The 17,489-nt window shown below is 48.2% G+C and overlaps 1 protein-coding gene across 1 annotated transcript in view; it reads left to right on the plus strand.

Annotated features, from left to right (window-relative positions):
- Nucleotides 1–1,896: 1,896 nt before the first annotated feature.
- Flt1 (fms related receptor tyrosine kinase 1) overlaps nt 1,897–17,489 on the plus strand; it is a 161,090-nt gene continuing 145,497 nt past the window's right edge. Inside the window, exon 1 of the mRNA XM_057763971.1 lies at nt 1,897–2,198. Within this exon, the coding sequence (XP_057619954.1) occupies nt 2,135–2,198 (64 nt within the window). The 5' untranslated portion in view covers nt 1,897–2,134. The remainder of the gene's footprint in view (nt 2,199–17,489) is intronic.

Below are 17,489 nucleotides of genomic sequence, written 5' to 3' on the forward strand. Positions count from 1 at the left end.
TCTGGCTTCATAAACTCATTGTGGGATCACTTCTGGCAACCGGCTCGTGTCTTCTTGAGTATTTAAAAATGTCAAAAAAAAAAAATCTTTTGAAAACAAACGTGCTAAACTAAACCTTTGCGGGATGTACTTGGGGCCCTCCCCACACCCCGCAAGTCACTAGTGCCCCTCCCTGGTCTTCCTCTACAGTGGCCAAGCCTGTTTTCTGGGCCGGTGGCGGACTCCACAGCCCTCCAGCATCGTGAACCTCCTGGCTTCTTGATTTGTCAGCCTGCTCAGCGCACGCCAATCCCCTCCAGCCGCAGGCTTTCCATTGACAAGCGCTCCCCAGTCCAAACACCTGCTGCTGCTTAAGGGCCTTACCGATTTCGTGGAAGATGTGTGGGCGTGACAAGAGCTCCTAGGAGAGACAGAGGGACAGTCTGAAGCTGTGGGTGTGTCTCAAACTGTCTGGGGCTGGAGAGTCATTGGGGGGCGGGGGGAGAATATCTGTAGTGGCTGGCCATTCCGAGCGTGATTCTCGGTAGGAGAATGGGGCACTGGAGGCAGAGCACCGACCCTGGAGGAGTGATATAGGGGAATCAGAATCCGATGGGCGACCTCGCAGGTGAGCTGCGGCTCATAGCGGCCTTTCTTTTCTCCTGGACCAAGTAGGAGAGAGGAATGTCGCTCGCTGGAGCTCCGCAGCCGCTCCAGGTGCCTATGTGGAGCTGCGGGTGGTGGTGGCCCGAAACTCTTAGCAGTAAGGCAACTCAGGTTGTGCAACTGAGCCTCTGGTCCCATTTAGGAGCCATTTTATCAGGGGCATCTGGCAGGTTCCAGTGAGTTTTTTTTTTTTTTTTTTTTTTCAAACCTGCGTTATTTACAAGAACAAGACTGGGCTGTTCCGTGGAGGCCGGGACGACTTCAGCCTTTGAGTTAATGGATACATAATTGAGGAACAACGTGGAATTAGTGTCATCGTAAATGATCTAGTGCCTCAAGTTAATTTCACCCGTGTTTGTTCCAAGAACATTCAGGTCAGTCATCTTGGCTAGTCAGTTCCCACCAAAAAGATTTCTTTTCCATCCAGCATTTCAGACACAGAGTTCAAGTTTTTGGCGCTCACAAGTTGCAGGAGCATGTTTCACGTCTTGTCTTTTTTAAAAGGTAACATGTTACTCCTTGTTTTGCTTCTAGGAAGCAGAAGGTTGAGGAAATGACTTGGGCGGGTGCATTAATGCAGCCGAAAAAGACACAGGCTCCCTCCCCTGGGACCTGCGCGACTCGCACTCTTTCAGAAGGTGCCTGGCAAAGCGTTTGGTTTTTTCGGACGCTGCGGGTCCCAGTGCCTTATGTGAAGGGTCTCTGGCACCTTCCTTCGCCGTCTGGGGACACTCTGGCCTGGCCGGGTCAGAGGCCGGCGGGACCGTTCGGGAGAGCGCCCAACTGCGCCTCGTTCCTCGGTGCCAGGGACACCGTTGCGGAGGCGCGGCCAGCTTCCCTAGGATAAGACTTCCCGCCCCAGGGGCAGGGCGGTGCACTTAGCCGGTCCCCTCCTCAGTTTCAGGCGGTCCCCAGAGCTGAGTAAGCCTGGTGGAGGGAACCGGGTAAGGATTTCCTGAGAGCGATGGGCAGGAGGGGCGGGGGCAGGAGGGCACGGAGCAAGAACCCTGAACCTGCGAACCTGCCGGGGGACCCGCGCTCCCAGCTCCTCCGCACGCGCGCTCCTGCTCCGGGCCACCCGCCCTCGCCGGCCCCCGCCCCTCCGGGAGGAAGAAGAGGGTAGGTGGGGAGGCGGATGAGGGGTGGGGGACCCCTTGACGTCACTGGAAGGAGGTGCCGGGGTAGGAAGTGGGCTGGGGAAGGTTATAAATCGCCCCCGCCCTCGGCTGCGCTTCAGCAAGGTCCGCAGGAGGCTCGGAGTGCGGTGGCGGACATTCCCCGGTGGTAGTGGCGGCGGCTCAGAGCGGGCTCCGGGGCGCGAGCGCGGCGGCTAGCGGACGCCGGACGGCGAAGAGGGGGACCTCGGCTGCAGGCGCGGAGAAGGGCTCTCGCGGCGCCAGGCAGGAGAGCGAGGGGACCGGCTCGGGCGGCTGCGCTGTCGGCCTTGTAGAGCGCGGGCACCGGGCCAGCAGGCCGCGTCGCGCTCACCATGGTCAGCTGCTGGCACACCGCGGTCCTGCTGTGCGCGCTGCTTGGCTGTTTGCTTCTCACAGGTGAGGCGCGCCAGAGACCCTGAATCGGAGCTGGGCGGAGAATGGGCAACCGTGGGATGATGTTCCGGCGGAGCCGGGCTGTAGCCCGGGAAGCGAGCTCCAGCGGGAGCCGGGGACACTTGTTGCAGTGGTGGAACACACTTTTTTTTTTTTTTTTTTTTTAAAAAAAAAAACCTTCCCGAGTGGGCGCCGCTGGAAGTGGCTGACCTGGGCCGGCGGGCATCACCGTCCAGACTCACCTTAGATCTACGCTGGGGTCACAGTCGGGTTGCCGGTTGCAGCCGGAGTCGCTAGTCTCCTGCCAGGCTACTTAGTAGAGTCGCCTTCCCTAGACACCCGGAACTTTCTCCCAGACAGTGGCTGGGTCCTCAAGGGCTGTCTGGAGCAAGCAAGAAATAGAGGCTGCGGTGGGGTGGACAGAGAAGGGAGCATTAGAGATGCTCGTAACTCCGTGATCTCGTGCCACTAGAGCTGAGGAGGAGAACAAATTTGGGGAGGGTCGGGTGCCGGCGGCGAGCGTACGGAGCCCAGAAGAGGGCCAGCTCTGATTTCTCAGACCCGTTTGGGACCGTCCCAGGGAAGTTGGGGAACCCTCAAGTCAGCGCCGGTTCTTCTCAGGTTCGCTGAGCGCTGTCTCCCGGGTGGGGCCTCCGCGGGAGCGGGCCGGGTGGGAGGTCCCGGTCGTCGGCCTTAGCGACCCAGAACTACCAGGGCAGCTTAGGCTAGATAGCTTCAAATACCGGAATCGTAAGCCCTGTCTTCAGGTTATGAGTCCAGAACCAAAAGATGTGGCTTGAGGAATTGGTGAGGTATGCTCACCTCCTAAATCAGCTTTCTTTGGGACATGAAAAACCCGCAGTAGACCGATCAGGGACCAACAGATTTGAAGAGCATTTACCGTGATGGAGCCGTTGTCATCCAGAGGCCAAAGCTGGACGGACCTTGGAGCTTCAACTCCAGGTCCCAGCGCAGCGTGCGGGAGTGGCGAAAGGTCCAAGGCGGTCCCTTTCCGCAGAGTCAGATATGAGAGCACGAGAGAGCCTGTCTTTAAAGTCACTTGTTTGGGAAAGAAAATAGGAAAAAGTCAGGAAGAATTGTAATGTCCCCAGAAGGAAAGGCAGCTAGGTTAAACAGTAAAAATTAGCCCTTCGGAATGTGCAAGACTGGCTGTCGTTTCAAAGTAATGAGCAGGGGTTGACAATTAAAATAGAACTCGATGTGGGTAGTGCTAAAATAATGATATTAAATATTTTATTTTCAATTTCACGAATATTTTGGGAAAGCTGCTTATATGAAAATATAATTGCTTAGAGAGTTTAAATACTAATTTATTATATAAAGGTAAAACTAGGTTAAAAAATTACTTTGAACCTCCAAACTACAGAGGGGAAAAATCCTATGTTTTATTGGATTTTCTCCTTCACTCACGTGTCTTTATTTTCTGTTTTTAAAGCGTGCTTGGTTTTAGCTAAGCGTAATTTTATCTGTGTTTGAGAACAGCAGAGGCAGATTGAGGCTGTACGGGAATGTGAGAGGGTCTGACTGCGGGTTTATTGGGGAGCCGCCTTGGAGCGCTCGCTGGGCGCTGAGCTGCGTCACTGTTACATCCTCAGTACTTACTACTTACTACTCGTTACGGACTGACGAACGCCGTAATTCCCGTACTTTCGGGTCCTCTCTGCATGGAGACCACTGTTTTTATAAAAGTTACCCGTCTTCTGTTTAAGGTTTAAGGCACCACACCCTTGATTAGACTCTCTCTCTCTCTCTCTCTCTCTCTCTCTCTCTCTCTCTCTCTCTCTCTCTCTCTCTCTCTCTCCCCCTTTCTCCCTCCTCTCTCCCTTCTTTCCTCCCTCCCCCTCCCTCTCTCTCCCTCTCTCCCTCCCCTTCCTTACTTTTCTTCAAGCAACTGCTGTTTAGTTTGGTAGAACTAATTAGAAATAGTTAAATTTTAGTAACGGAGGGGTAATCCCAATAGTAACTCTAAGTTAAAATGTAAATTAGCAAATAATGCTATACAGGTGTGAGGTCCTTGTCTGTAACTCTAGAACTCAGGGCCTAAAGCAGAGGGCTGTCTAACCAAGCCTGGACATTGGCTGTGGGGCGAATTAAAGTCAGCCTGAACTATAAATTATCATACCTCTTCCCAAACTGAATATAATGCGTTCCTCATATTACTTATTAGTATCATTTTCCATAGTGATTTCTGTTGTTTTCTCCAAGGCTAACAGAGCCATACTTTCCCCCAAACTGCGTATTTTAAATGATCGTTACGTAGAACCCTTGTGGGTCCATGTTGTTTTTGGTCAATCGTCTGATTGATCAACTGATCATCTTGCAGATAAACTGGGAACTGTGTTGGCTGTCTAGTTTCTTCTTCTTTTTAAGTGTGCAACATTAATTTTTTATGATTGAAAGTCATATAGGCTATATAGTTTCTTTTCAAGTGATCCCCAGTTAGTATTTTTCTTCTAAAAATGCAGAAATTAGAAAAAACAGCTGTTTGTTGTTGTTTTGCTTTTTGTTTTTGTTTGTCTTTTGATTTTTCTAAACAGTTTCCCTGTGTAGCCCTGGCTGTCCTGAAACTCACTCTGTAAACCAGGCTGGTCTCAATCTCAGAGATCAGCCTGTCTCTGCCTCCCCAGTGCTGGGATTAAAGGTGTGTGCCACCACCACCACCGGCCAAAAAATATGGATGATTTCTAAAGCTCTTTCCAACTATAAAATTCAATGAATAAATTCCAAGAAACAGAATGAGGTCTTTCTGTTCTCTCTGCTCCCCTCCATTCTTACACATGTTAGAATGTTAGTGGGTGCTAAGCCCTTTGACACCTCGGCTGGTGAGCTAGGCCTCTCAACAGGGCTCACAACCCATCTTCTCTGGTAGAATGTTCTAGACCTACCAATCAGCTTGGTCTTTAGTGGGCTTCCTTTTGCAAGGAGTGAGCTGATGGAGGATGCCACCAGATCATTTGCTTGGGCCTCCCCCACCCCAAACAGAATGTGTAATTAGGACAGAGACTAAGTCACATTAACTTTTCTGAGACCATCAGTCACTTTAATCCCCTATGTATTTTTTTGGTTTTAAAGAAAGGTTAGCACTTAATTGTTTTTTAAACCGGCTGTGTTCTCAAACTGTTTCAGAGTCCGACAAGGCTACCAAGCCTCTTATTTGATAATTGAACCCATTATTTTTTGTGACTTTAAAAGACAAATCAAATAATTACTTATTTTCCCTCTCCAAAACCATGGAGACGTTTCTAAATCTTTCAATGCGTATCAGATAGAACTTGAAGTGATACATTACCAAAAAGGGGAGGAAAAAGGCTCTCTAATGACACCCACCACTCCCCCACCCACCCCTGTGAGAAAGTGATTCCCTGGAGGGGATTATGTAGGGTAATACAGTGGGGCTGTGGCTGGTCTTTTCCCTGCCTGGTGCAGTTGAGTTAAGAGAAAACGAGTAACAGAGTATTTTTGTGTTGTTTTTAATTGAGTGTGGGAGTGAGCCTGAGGCTAGGAAGAGAGCGCAAGCCATCCACCCCTCTGCTAGCTGATGGTAGCCGGGAATTGGTTCAGCCGAAGCTTGGTGATGTGAGGTAATTGCAGGTAAAAACCATTTTTTTAATGTAGCTTGATATGGTGCACAGAGGAGGGAGGCTATTGGAAGATTGCCATGGGCTTTGTTTATTTTAAGTAAAAATATATTACTGTGAGTGGCTGAAAGCATAAAATCATCTGGCACATTGGGTTTAGCTTAAGAGAGTTGAACAGATTATCCTGTGTGCTGGTTTCCTTCTGCCCAGTGTCTCCGGAGGACCAGAGGAACAACGGGGCCTCTGCCAGGCGCTTTCCAGGATTGCTGTGAAGGCAGAATGCAGTGGGTGCCATGGACCCTGCATGCTGCTGGTTAAATTGCTGGACTCCATACCAGACTGAAGGAAGGAAATGGGGGAATGGTGTATTTGAGGGAGATCTGGAGAGCAAAGCCTCTGCCTTCGCAGCACTGTCGGGGGTGTGGGGGTGTTCTTAAGGAAACGGTTCTCCTCAGTCGACTGAAGATAGTGGCTAGATTTCCTGCATTGTTGCAGGGCGGATATGGGGGGGATGTCAAGAATTTCTGGGCATTTCCCATCTGCCTCTGCAAACCTGGATGCTTGAAGACCCTTTCTGATTGCTGCCTCTGTCTTCCAAGTCAGGCTTTTTGGAAGGAGACCTGATCTGTCTCTCACATGGGCCCTCACTGACCCAGCTTCAGGAAATGAGAAGATAGTTTTGTGGTGTTTCCTCAGCCCCGCCGTTCACCACTGGCAGACCCAGGAAGACACTCTTCAGGCCACAACACCGCCATCATTTCTTCTTCATTTTATGTATTTCCTCTACCACAGACTAAGTGGGGATATACAGACATTTGTTGAGTTAGCATTTAATCCAATTTTTTTCTAAACCGTATCTATTTGCTTATTTATAATAATAATAGTAATATAATAATAGTGGTAGTAGTAGAATCTTGTGTTGCTGGATATTAAGCCTGGGATCACAGGCTAGACAAGGGCTCTACCATTAAGCTACCTTCCCAACATCTTAAGCATGAACTTGTCATTTATCAAAGCCCATAAGAGGTTTAAATGAAGAACTAAAAAAAAAATCACTGCTTAAAAACCCATGAAAATATTTATGCTAAGATTAATTTTTCTCGGGAGTCCTTTGGGCTCCCTCTTTGGGATAGTTGTGGTTTGGGCGATGCTTAAATCTGTCATTTGGTCCCTCCACATCTGCTCCATCTACACTAGGTCTGCCCCTGTCAAAGGAATTACCCTCCTTCCGATGGGCCTGCCTGCTGCTGAGCTGCTTCCTCCTGCTAGATCATTGTCTCCTTCCCCATCCCTTCTTCCCTACCTGAGAAACCCAGCGCAGCAGGGCAGCTCCTGCTGGGGCCTCTGGACAGAATGAGGCCTCTTCCTGCCCTCCTGGGACCCGGATATGCAGCCTCCTGTAGTGTCCCTCTCCTGTCGAGTCACTCCCCTGCACTCTTTGTACGTCAGGTGTCTCCGTCCTTCCTCTTTGGGGGAAGAGCCTGTGTCTGTCTTCTTTGATCCTTCAGAACTGGTGCCATTCCCCGTCGCCTCTCAGAGCCAACGCTGCATTCATTCCCGTTCTTTCATGTGTTTTTGCCTGCCCGCTAGGCCTCGGTTTCATGGGATTATTTAATGGAATTGCTCTCCCCAGCTGTATGTGTGTCAAATACCACGCTTTACCACATAAATATGTGATGATTTTCTCAGTTAAAAATGAAAAGGAGATGAAGGGTTAGAGCCATGACTCAGTGAACAAGAGCAGTTGCTCTTCCAAAGATCGGAGCTCAGTTCCAGCAGCCGCGATGGGTGTCTCACAGCCACCTCCAGCTCCTGAAGATCCAGTGCCTTCTAACCTCAGAAGTTACCCATACACAAGCTGACACTCAAACAGACACGTGCACATCAATTTTTTTAATTAAAAATTAAATGCAAAGAAACAATCAGAAAATAGTTGATAATAAAAGTAAAATTGTTGAATTTTTTTAAAAAAAGGCAAACTTACATCCACAGTTAGAGTGAAAATCGATCCCTTCCTCTACCCCACCCCCACACTGCACACGCATATCAACACCCCAACACGCTTCTCTACACGTGTCCTATGGCAGCAGTCCCAGGTGCATGTTCACGCGCACGTTCACGCACATGTGTACACACATGTACACACACACACACTCACATTGCATCAGAGTTGGTCACTGTCAATCCCTAGGTACTTTTTAGTTTCCACATTTAAAATGGAGACGCATGGGTTCTAGTGAAGGGGTTATGGTCAGCTCCAGTGCCAGGGTCCAGTTTCTCCGTCCTCACACCCTAGTGGTAGCCTTTGGCTGTGTGACAGAGGAGACAAAGGTCAGGCTAGCCACGGACCTCTCCTGGCTCCGACATAGGTCTGTGGCTGGTGGGACTCCTCCGGCCTATTTCTAGTCTCTTCTCACAGACTTAGCCGGGACCTCTAATCCAAGCAGACAGCCATTGTCATCCCAAGGAAGCCATGACTAGCCAAATCGTGGAAGACAAAATTGATCTCTTCAAAAGCACAGATATGGTGGAGAATGGCAAAAACAGTGGTAACTGGCCAAGCTTTAGCCAGAAATGAAGCTCTCTGAGGCGTTGCTTCCAAACACTGGAACTAACCTCAATACCTAAGTGCCCTTTCCTGGACCATTTGGCTGCCTGGTGCTGTGGCTGCCACGGTCTCCCTCTGACTGGGAGACCAGTGCCTTTGGTGTCTACTCGCTGCCTGACTCCACAATGGCACAGTCCTGGCAAACGCTTTAGTCAGTTCACAGATAATCACACTGCTCCCAGGCACTTCTTGTCAGCAGGTCTTCTATCCTTCCATTGCGTGGGTGGGGTCTCCATGGGATTTCCTTTCTCTCACAGACCCACCCATGTGGTCTACAGAAACACACTTGTAACAATTGCCAGACTTTTGTTGCAAGAGGTCTCAAGTGATCCTGCTATGACCGAAAAACTTTGCTTTTATTATACATAAATATAAAATCCCTTAAATTCAAGGTCACCTTCAGCAAAACCCTGATAGGAAGGACTCAGCCTGCCAAAGGATTACTGAGGACCCTTGGATTCTTCAGAACCCAGGTCCTCAGCCTGGGCTCTTTGTTAGATTACTTTGGGAGCTGGAAGAACTGGCCTGCCAGCTCTGCACCCGTGACCAAATTTACTATGTGTTTTAGGTGGGACCCCAGCACTGCTCATTTAAAAACTCCAGAGGATTCCAGTCAGCAGGGATCAAGAATTGCAAATTTGGGGCTGGAGAGGTGGCTCAGGGCCTTAAGCACTTTGATTAGAAGATGGGCCTCAAAATTGCTCTGCAAGCGCTTTCCCAGCCGCGCCATCTCCTCGCCCTTAGCAGTGTGCTTTTCTGACAAACTCTGGGAGAGGCTGACACACCTGGCCTAGAAGGGGACCTGAGGAACACAGCCTAGGCCTGGCCATGTGGGAGGCCACTACACGGGTGTTGATCTGTAACAGACACTAAATAAATCATGTCTAGACTGAGGGGGAGGAAACCGTCTCAGAAGGGTCCCACCAGAAAGAGAATGTATCAGAGAATTGTGACAGAAGAAATCCCTAGACACCAAGGGCAAATCAGGTACCCAACCAATGTGCCGAAGTCAGTTGTGTTCTGAGACTGATCTGCTCTGGTGGTTATGTGGCAGATGCACAATCGGGAGCTGGATGCAGATTTCAGCAACACTGCTAATAGTACTTCCAACTCCCCTCTTATTTTACAAGACACTCAGCCTTTTCTCTAGTTCCACACTAGTCCTGGTCAAACTATCAGCCCACCCAGGTCACCCACAGGGCTGCAGTTCAATCCCTTGTCATTCCAGTTGGCCCAGCAAGATGCTACCTGGAGCTACCTGAAGATTGATTCACTAGGGAACCTCCCCGTCTCTGTCTCCTCAGCTGGGGTCAGTGCTCTTGACTACCTGCTAGAAAAATATGCTGGCGCGTCATGGTGGGATCTTCATTGTCAAAAGTCATTGCCTGGGAAACGTGACGCTGGAATTCTTGTGAGGCACCAGATGTCCAAGTGGCTTCCCTCTCCTTGAGAGCACTAGGAATCCTCGGGTGTTTGGAGTGATAATGGGTGGCCCTGTTATCCTCAGACAGAGCATGCAGCCTCTGGCCTCTGCAGGGTGGGGGCCATTGTGTCTGCCATCTGTGGCAGCATAGCGAGCTGTCCCCAGACTTGGCAGCCCGTGTCAGTTCCGTGCATCTCAGAGTGCTACAGATTAGATATGCGGGGACTCTGCTGGGGGTTCCCTTTAGGTCTCACCTGAGTCACCCGGTCAGCCACAGTCCATGGCCGGTTCAGTGAGACCTCAGCACTGCCCCCCACCCCTGTGGCCTTTCCTGACTCAACAGTGCAGCTGGGGCTCTCACACAGAGGCCGGAACATTCCTGCAGTACAGACTGTGACATGTCTGAAGGCCTGCATTTTGGAATTCCCACATCACTCTGTGACATTCTGTTGCTCAAAGGTAGTCCTGGCCCAGATTCCCGGGCGGGGAGGCAGACTTTTCTGAGGGGAGGGGCAGCACCATTTGACACTTCCGCTTTGCTTTTCTGTCTTGGTTGGCGTTTGGCCAAGAAAATTATAGTGACTGATACATAATACCGAGTGCTAAGTAACATCTTGGCCCTTACAATGATACTTAGGAATGACACTATATTGACCTATGGGACGAGGTTCCCATTCATAAATCGTGTGTGTAGCACACAGACCAGGCTTAGCCTGGCATGCTGAGTTGGCACAGCCGCCTCTTAGGATTACTGTGACTCCAGTGTCCTGGATCCGAGTGTCAGCCACTTTGTAACTGCTCCTGCTGCTGCTGCTGCTGCCATCACCACCTTCTCTTCCCTGTCCTCCTCCTCCTTTTCCAGATAGGGTCCCACTATGTAGCCCTGGCTATGCTAGAACTCATTTTATAGACCAGGCTGGCCTCGAACTCACAGAGATCTTTCTGCCTCTGACTCCTGAGTGCTGGGATTAAAAGTGTATGCAACCCTGCCCGGTAGCAGCTGTGTAGTTTTTTGAGGTCTTAGCTCATGGGTCCTTGACCTTTGACCCTCTTCTCTAGGGACAGAGGAGCGTGTGTGTGCGTGTGTGTGTGTGCGTGTGCATGTGTGTGTGTGTAGGGGGATGGAGTACCCTGGACCCCAACTGTCAGGCACTTTCACTGCGGATCTTCCTTTCACTCTGTCCCAGACGTATGATGGTCCTCACAACTCTGAGTGATTTCCACCAGCCGAGCAGTATGCATCCATCTTCCTTGCCACCAGATGGATGAAACAGGGTGCAGGAACTCTCCTTGGGGTACCAGAAAGCTTCTAGGAAAGTGACGGCTGTGGGTAAACAGAACACTTGTCTTAAGTGGTATGTAAAGCTGAAGTTGTTTGAACCCTCTTTCACCAGACACCGAATTCCCTCTTGGTGTGTTGCAATCTAGGGGCAAAGCAGAGGAGAAAGCGCCTTCTTAGGGTTGCAGGGGGGGGGTGTTTGTTTTCCCTGGGCCTGCAAGTCAGTCTGTCCTTGGAGGTTTGCCATCCTCAAGGAATGTGAGAAGCCACTGCTACTCCATCTTAAAGTGGCCTTGGGAGATTTCACTGCTGTGTGTGAAAAAGACACAGTTGAGATCTCGATCAAGGCGGACTTTTCTTCCTGTGGGTTTTCTTACCATGGGTAGTCAAGAGCGCTTACAGAAATATCAGAATAGGGGCTGGAGAGATGGCTCAGTGGTTAAGAGCATTGCCTGCTCTTCCAAAGGTCCTGAGTTCAATTCCCGGCAACCACATGGTGGCTCACAACCATCTGTAATGAGGTCTGGTGCCCTCTTCTGGCCTGCAGACATACATGGAGACAGATTATTGTATACATAATAAATAAATAAATAAATTTTAAAAAAAAGAAATATCAGAATAGGATCCCCAAAGCCTTTATGAATATGGCATGACACGGCCTTCCGAACTGCTCTTGAAGACATGGCCTTAAACTAGTTGAGAGTACAAAGGGTCGCTGACTGAGGGTGGCAGCAAATTCTCATGAGGAGGGTCAGCAGTGAAAGCCAGGGCTGCTCGCTGACAGTTTCCAGGAATCCCATGCTCCTCTGGCACCTTCTATACCCTGCACCCTCAGAGACATGGTGCTTGCCAGGGGTGAAGCAGGGGCGGGGCCGGTGTACCTGTGAGAAAAGTTACGGGCGTGTTCAGAAGTGTGTCATACCATAAAGGCAGATGTTCTGTGGCCTGGAGTGAGGGAGAATGCTCACTCTGCCCCTCAGAAGAGAAGGAGGAAGGGATCCAGACTCTGCAGGCTTCTTGGTAACCATCCAACACAGGCACTCTGAGCTTTGATGGATTTGGAACCCCGACACTGAGACAATTGAATGACTTGCTGCGAGCTACACTGTGGATCAGCCAGGCTGGAATGCAAATACTTGCCTCTCGATCTCAAAATCAGCCGTCTTCCCAACATTTTCCTAAAATAGCTTGACCGGGGAAGCCCTGGGATTCGAGAAAAGACAGCACATTTTGTTTTCAGGGATTAGAATAAAAACCTAGTGCACCTGCGGGAAGATAATAGTTCAAAAGTCTTTGGTAGAGGATGTTGTTTTCTGGCTGGGATGATTTTCCTGCTTGAGTCCTTGTACAGTGAATGACACTATAAGGTTATGTGTATGTGTGTATGTATGTTTGTGTGCATGTGTATATTTATGTATGTTTGTGATATATGTATATATGTGTGTATGCATGTTCGTGTGTATGTGTATATATATGTACGTTTATGGTGTATGTCTGCATGTATGTGTATATGTTTATGGTGTATGTATATATGTGTGCATGCATGTTTGTATGTGTATGTATATTTGTATGTATGTGTATATGTATGTATGTTTGTGTAGCTGTGTATATGTATATATGTGTGAGTGTGTGTATGTGTATATATGTGTAAGTGTGTGTATGTGTGTGAGTGTATGTGTATATTTCTATAAGTGTATGAGTGTGTATATGTGTGTGTGTTGTGTTGAGCTGGACACTGGGCAACACTCTCTCACTGAGCTGTACTCCACTGCATCTCGCGTCTGTCTCCCCCTCTCTGTCTTGAAATGTTCAGACCTGCAAAAAGTCAAGAAGAGAAAATAGTGTTAACGTGTTTGTCCTAATCCGCCGAAAGGGACAGCCACTGTTTCATCCAGAGCAGACGGAGAAATTTGTGAGACTCCAGAGAAAAATCCTATCCTGCCACCTACTGAGGACTTTTAGCTTTTGCTCCAAGGAAATTGCTGGAAAATGCGGCCGATGCAGTCATGCTTTAGATAGAAATGATAACGAACGGGAGTCATCACACTGCTTGCTGCTTACCGCTGCTTTCTAAGTTAGCTTTGGGGAAACCAACCATATTTAAGTGGGCGAAAAGACAGCTTCGTCTGTGCTTAATGCTGTGGTCGTCTTTTGAGAAAATACTGTTTAAAGTTTTTCTTCACTCACCATCTTCTGCAGGGCCAGATCTTCCTGCGATATTGGCTTTATAAAGAAAGATTTCATAGTCCGAGAATCCTCCCTGCAGAGAATTCTTCTAGAACTGGGGGAGGTGGCGGGGCGTGCAGACTGAATAACAGTGTTTAACCTGGGATAGAATTTGAGTACCTGTGACTTCTTGAGACCAAGGAGTGTTTTGCCCACGTTGTTGGTGTAGATTCTCTTCCTCACCGTGTCTGTCCCCTGCCCTCAGAATGGGGAGGGGACAGCCTGCTGTGTGAGGCATTTCCACACACAATCACTTGTCCAGCAAATGGACAAGAATGCCAATCTTCAGAAATTTCAGTTTTTCTTTAGCTTTCCTGAACCGACAAACTCAGAGACCAGATATATAATTTTTTTTATGGGTAGTAAAATCTAAAGCTTGGACATATAGCTTGTTTGGGGTTGTGACTATTGTTCTTGGGGGTGCTATTTTGTGTGTTAAAGTCCAAGCACATGGACCCAGAAGTAGCCCGTGTGCTGGTGAGACCCAGTCCCCGTTTGGCAAGGCTGTTGACTGTAAATCTGGCAGGAGAGATCACAGAAAGGTATGTTCTCCAAAGGATTTGGGATGCTGTGTTTTCTCGTGTTTCATGACAAAAAATATGGATTAGAGCAGCTTTAATTTTCATACCAGTTCCACAGCCTGTCATCACTGCCCAGACTTCAACTGGAGTAGAGTCATGCCTAGAAGACTCTCATTTTGCCAGGTGTGGTGCTACGAAGCACGCAGAGGCAGGAGGATCTCCGTGGGTTTGAGGCCAGCCTGGCCTACACAATTGGTCTGTATAACTGTCTTATGTAACCCAGGTCGGCCAAGGCTGCATAAGAGACTTTGTTTCAAGAAACAAAACAAAGACCTTATTTGAAGCCATTTTAACCTGTTCCCTCAGAAGATACTATGGTGAGATCACAAGGGACCTTTCATATTTGTTTATGAAAACCGATGCAATTACAATTCACTATGCTTCATGCTTGCCACTGGATACATGCTTCTATTTTTGTGAATCGTACAGCAAATTTTATGATGGTGAATTGCTTAGTTAAGTGAAGAATTTGGGCCTGACAATACGACATAGCACGTGCTTAATTAAGCGCAAAACGTGAGTAGTTTGGGTTACTGACATCAGCGGTCGTCTAAATTTCTTGGTATCAATTGTTCGGTATCTGAGTGGCATCTCCTACGAGGTCAACTTTGGGAGGAAGGAAAATGCTTTATGCAGAAGAACTGATTCTGAGCCATCTTTGCTGCTGTGGCGCCAGTACATGCCCTGGCACATAGTAGTCACTCAGTAAGTGTTGATTGACAGCCTTAAGCTGTGTCTGAAGTCATCCTTAGGAGCCTCAGGGGCATTTGCAGGAGTCTTGCTGCCTGTTGTCAGCCATCTAGGAACTGCATGCATGCATGTGTGTGTGTGTGTGGGGGGGGGGGGGGGGGAAGGAAGAGGCTGGAAGAACACACCCAGGAGTGGCAATAATTCTCCCAGTGTGTGTATGCTGCTTTGCTTGTGGATCATTCCCTGGGTCCAGTCCGTTTGCTTGGCCTGGGCTGAGCTGGCTATTTTCTCTTGATGGAGAACCGAGAATGGGGTGTAAGTTGTCCAGCCACTGACCCATTGCTGTCTAGCACATTGCTAGAGATGGGCTCTTGGGCTGAGGTTCTCTCAGCAGATGAAGGTTCCCAGCACAGAACCTAGGTACGCCAAAACAGCCCAAAGAATCCAGGCGGCACCACTGAGCTCCCTATTTTGGACCAGAACATTCTGGTTGAAAGCTGTCTCCTTTTCCTGCGAACCATCCATGGTATAGACCAGGGCAGCGGTTCTCAACCTTCCCAGTGCTGTGACCCTTTAATACAGTCCCTAATGTTGTGGCAATCCCCCAAACATAAAATTATTTTCATTACTACTTCATAACTGTAATCTTACTACTGTTATGAATCGCAATGTAAGTAATTTGGGATTTGTCAAATGGGTTCTACACACACACATACACACACACATGCACACACACACACATGCACACACCATGGCATATGCACACACAGGTAAATAAATAAATTAATTCACAAAATACAAAATAAAAAATGAGAATGTAATCTTGATTACGAGCTCCCCTTCTCTCTTTGTGCTCAGATGTGCGCTCTCAGCTAGTTGTGGTGATGCCTACAGGACATGAAGGCATGACATAGTGAGTTCTAGGCCAGCCTGAGCATCATAGAAGACTCTTTCAAAACAAAACTTTTAAGTATGTATGCATGTATGTATGTATGTATGTATTATGAACATATGTATGTCTGGAGAGGAAGCTCAGCGGTTAAGGTGCTTGTTGCGCAAACACGAGGACCACAGTTTGGGTTCCTAACTCATGTAAGTGGCAGGGAGACATAGTGACTAACCCGTAATTCCAGCCTTGGGAGACAGAAACGGGGGATTCCCCAGAGCAAACTAATTAGAGAGGCTGACCATACGGGTGAGTCCTGTGCTGATTGAGAAACCTTGCCCCAGTGATTAAGGAGACAGGCAGTTGAGGATGATCCTGGACACCAACCTTGGGCCTCCGTCTGCACAAATGTAGGCATACCCACACACATGTGGCCAAATACATATGCATAGGCACATACGTACCCATGCACAGCACACACATGTAAAAATGGAAAAAGAAAAAAGAGAGACTTAGAAATACTATGCTGTCGAAGCTTTCCAAATCTCCGTTCTCATGTGATGGATCGCTTTTTGCCACCCCGGGCCACTGAAGTCTCAAAGGTCATAGGGTTTGTAGATATAGGATTGGCTATATAGACAGAAACTGTCTCAATTTCCTCTTGATGAATGGATCTAAAGCATCTCCCTTATAGAGAGTCTAAATTATAAAACTGGACTCTAGATTATAAAACTGGACTCTAGATTATAAAACTGGACTCTAGATTATAAAACTGAGACTGTTGAAGAAAATATAGGAACCTTTGGGTTGGCTGTACCAATCTTTTCTGGATTTTTGCTTGCATGGATAGCTCAGCACATGCTTGCCTGCCTGCACACATGCATGCCTGATACTCTGTCTTCTTCATTTTATTACACAGAGGCACTAATTTTGATTCAGAATTGAAATTTGAGCAAAATATGCCTTTGCAATTTTTAAAATTTTATGTGTACTGGTATTTTGCCTGTATGTATGTGTACCATGTGTGTGCAGTACCCATGGAGGCCTGAAGAGGGCATCTGATCCACCGGAACTGGAGATACACATGGTTTGAGGCACCATGTAAGGTGCTGGAAGAGGATTCAGTGCTCTAGTCTGCTGTGCTATCTCCAGCCTTGCTGTTGCCATGATCTGTCATGTGCTTGAGACCTTGCTATTGAGCAGGAAGGAATGGAAAAGAGTCTGCAGTGAAAATTCTGGGTGGTGTATGTACCATCCACTGCTTTCAGATCAGTAATTCATTGCTTACAGAGGTTATGGAGACTACCATTAACCAAAGTGGGGTTTGTCATTCTAGATAATTGAGCACTATCCTTGTAATATCTAGGACAGCGCAGGCACTTGACGACAATTCCCACCACACCTAACAGTGCCATTCTACCCAGTTGCTCTCTCTTCCACAGCGTTCTGTGACTGATTCTGGATCATCGTATAGAACTGTCTAGGGTTGTGATTCTCAATGGAAGGTGCAGGAGGCGCCACTGACAAGAGGGGGACACATTGACTTTCACGTATATTGTCTGTTTGCTGAACAGCACCCCTGAGCCATCATCAGCTACTGTGGTTCTTTAAGGTGTTCATTTTATGGAAAATGGATGTGTTCTTGCCCGAAACAATGTATGATTGTTCACTCAAATAATCGCTCAGCATGTATCACTTGGCAAGGCGTGGCATCAGGGCCCCAGCTTCTCCAGGGAGCTCTGAGCAGTGGCATTGGCAAAGAATGTGAGCCAATGGGGGGGATGCAGCAGACGAACCAAACTTCCTGCTATTGACAAGGAAAACCGAGATGAATCTAACAGAAAACATACCTGATGCTTTTTTAGGGGTGTTTGTCTCTGTTCACGGTCCCTTTGTATAACCAGATGAGGGGCTGATGGGTTTCTCTGCTAAATACAAGCCACATTTCATGTCCTGCTAACCAGATCGTGACCCTTCTAGGACATGGAGTGGTAAGATGAAA

Source organism: Chionomys nivalis, chromosome 3 (assembly GCF_950005125.1).
Source record: "Chionomys nivalis chromosome 3, mChiNiv1.1, whole genome shotgun sequence".
NCBI lineage: Eukaryota > Metazoa > Chordata > Mammalia > Rodentia > Cricetidae > Chionomys > Chionomys nivalis.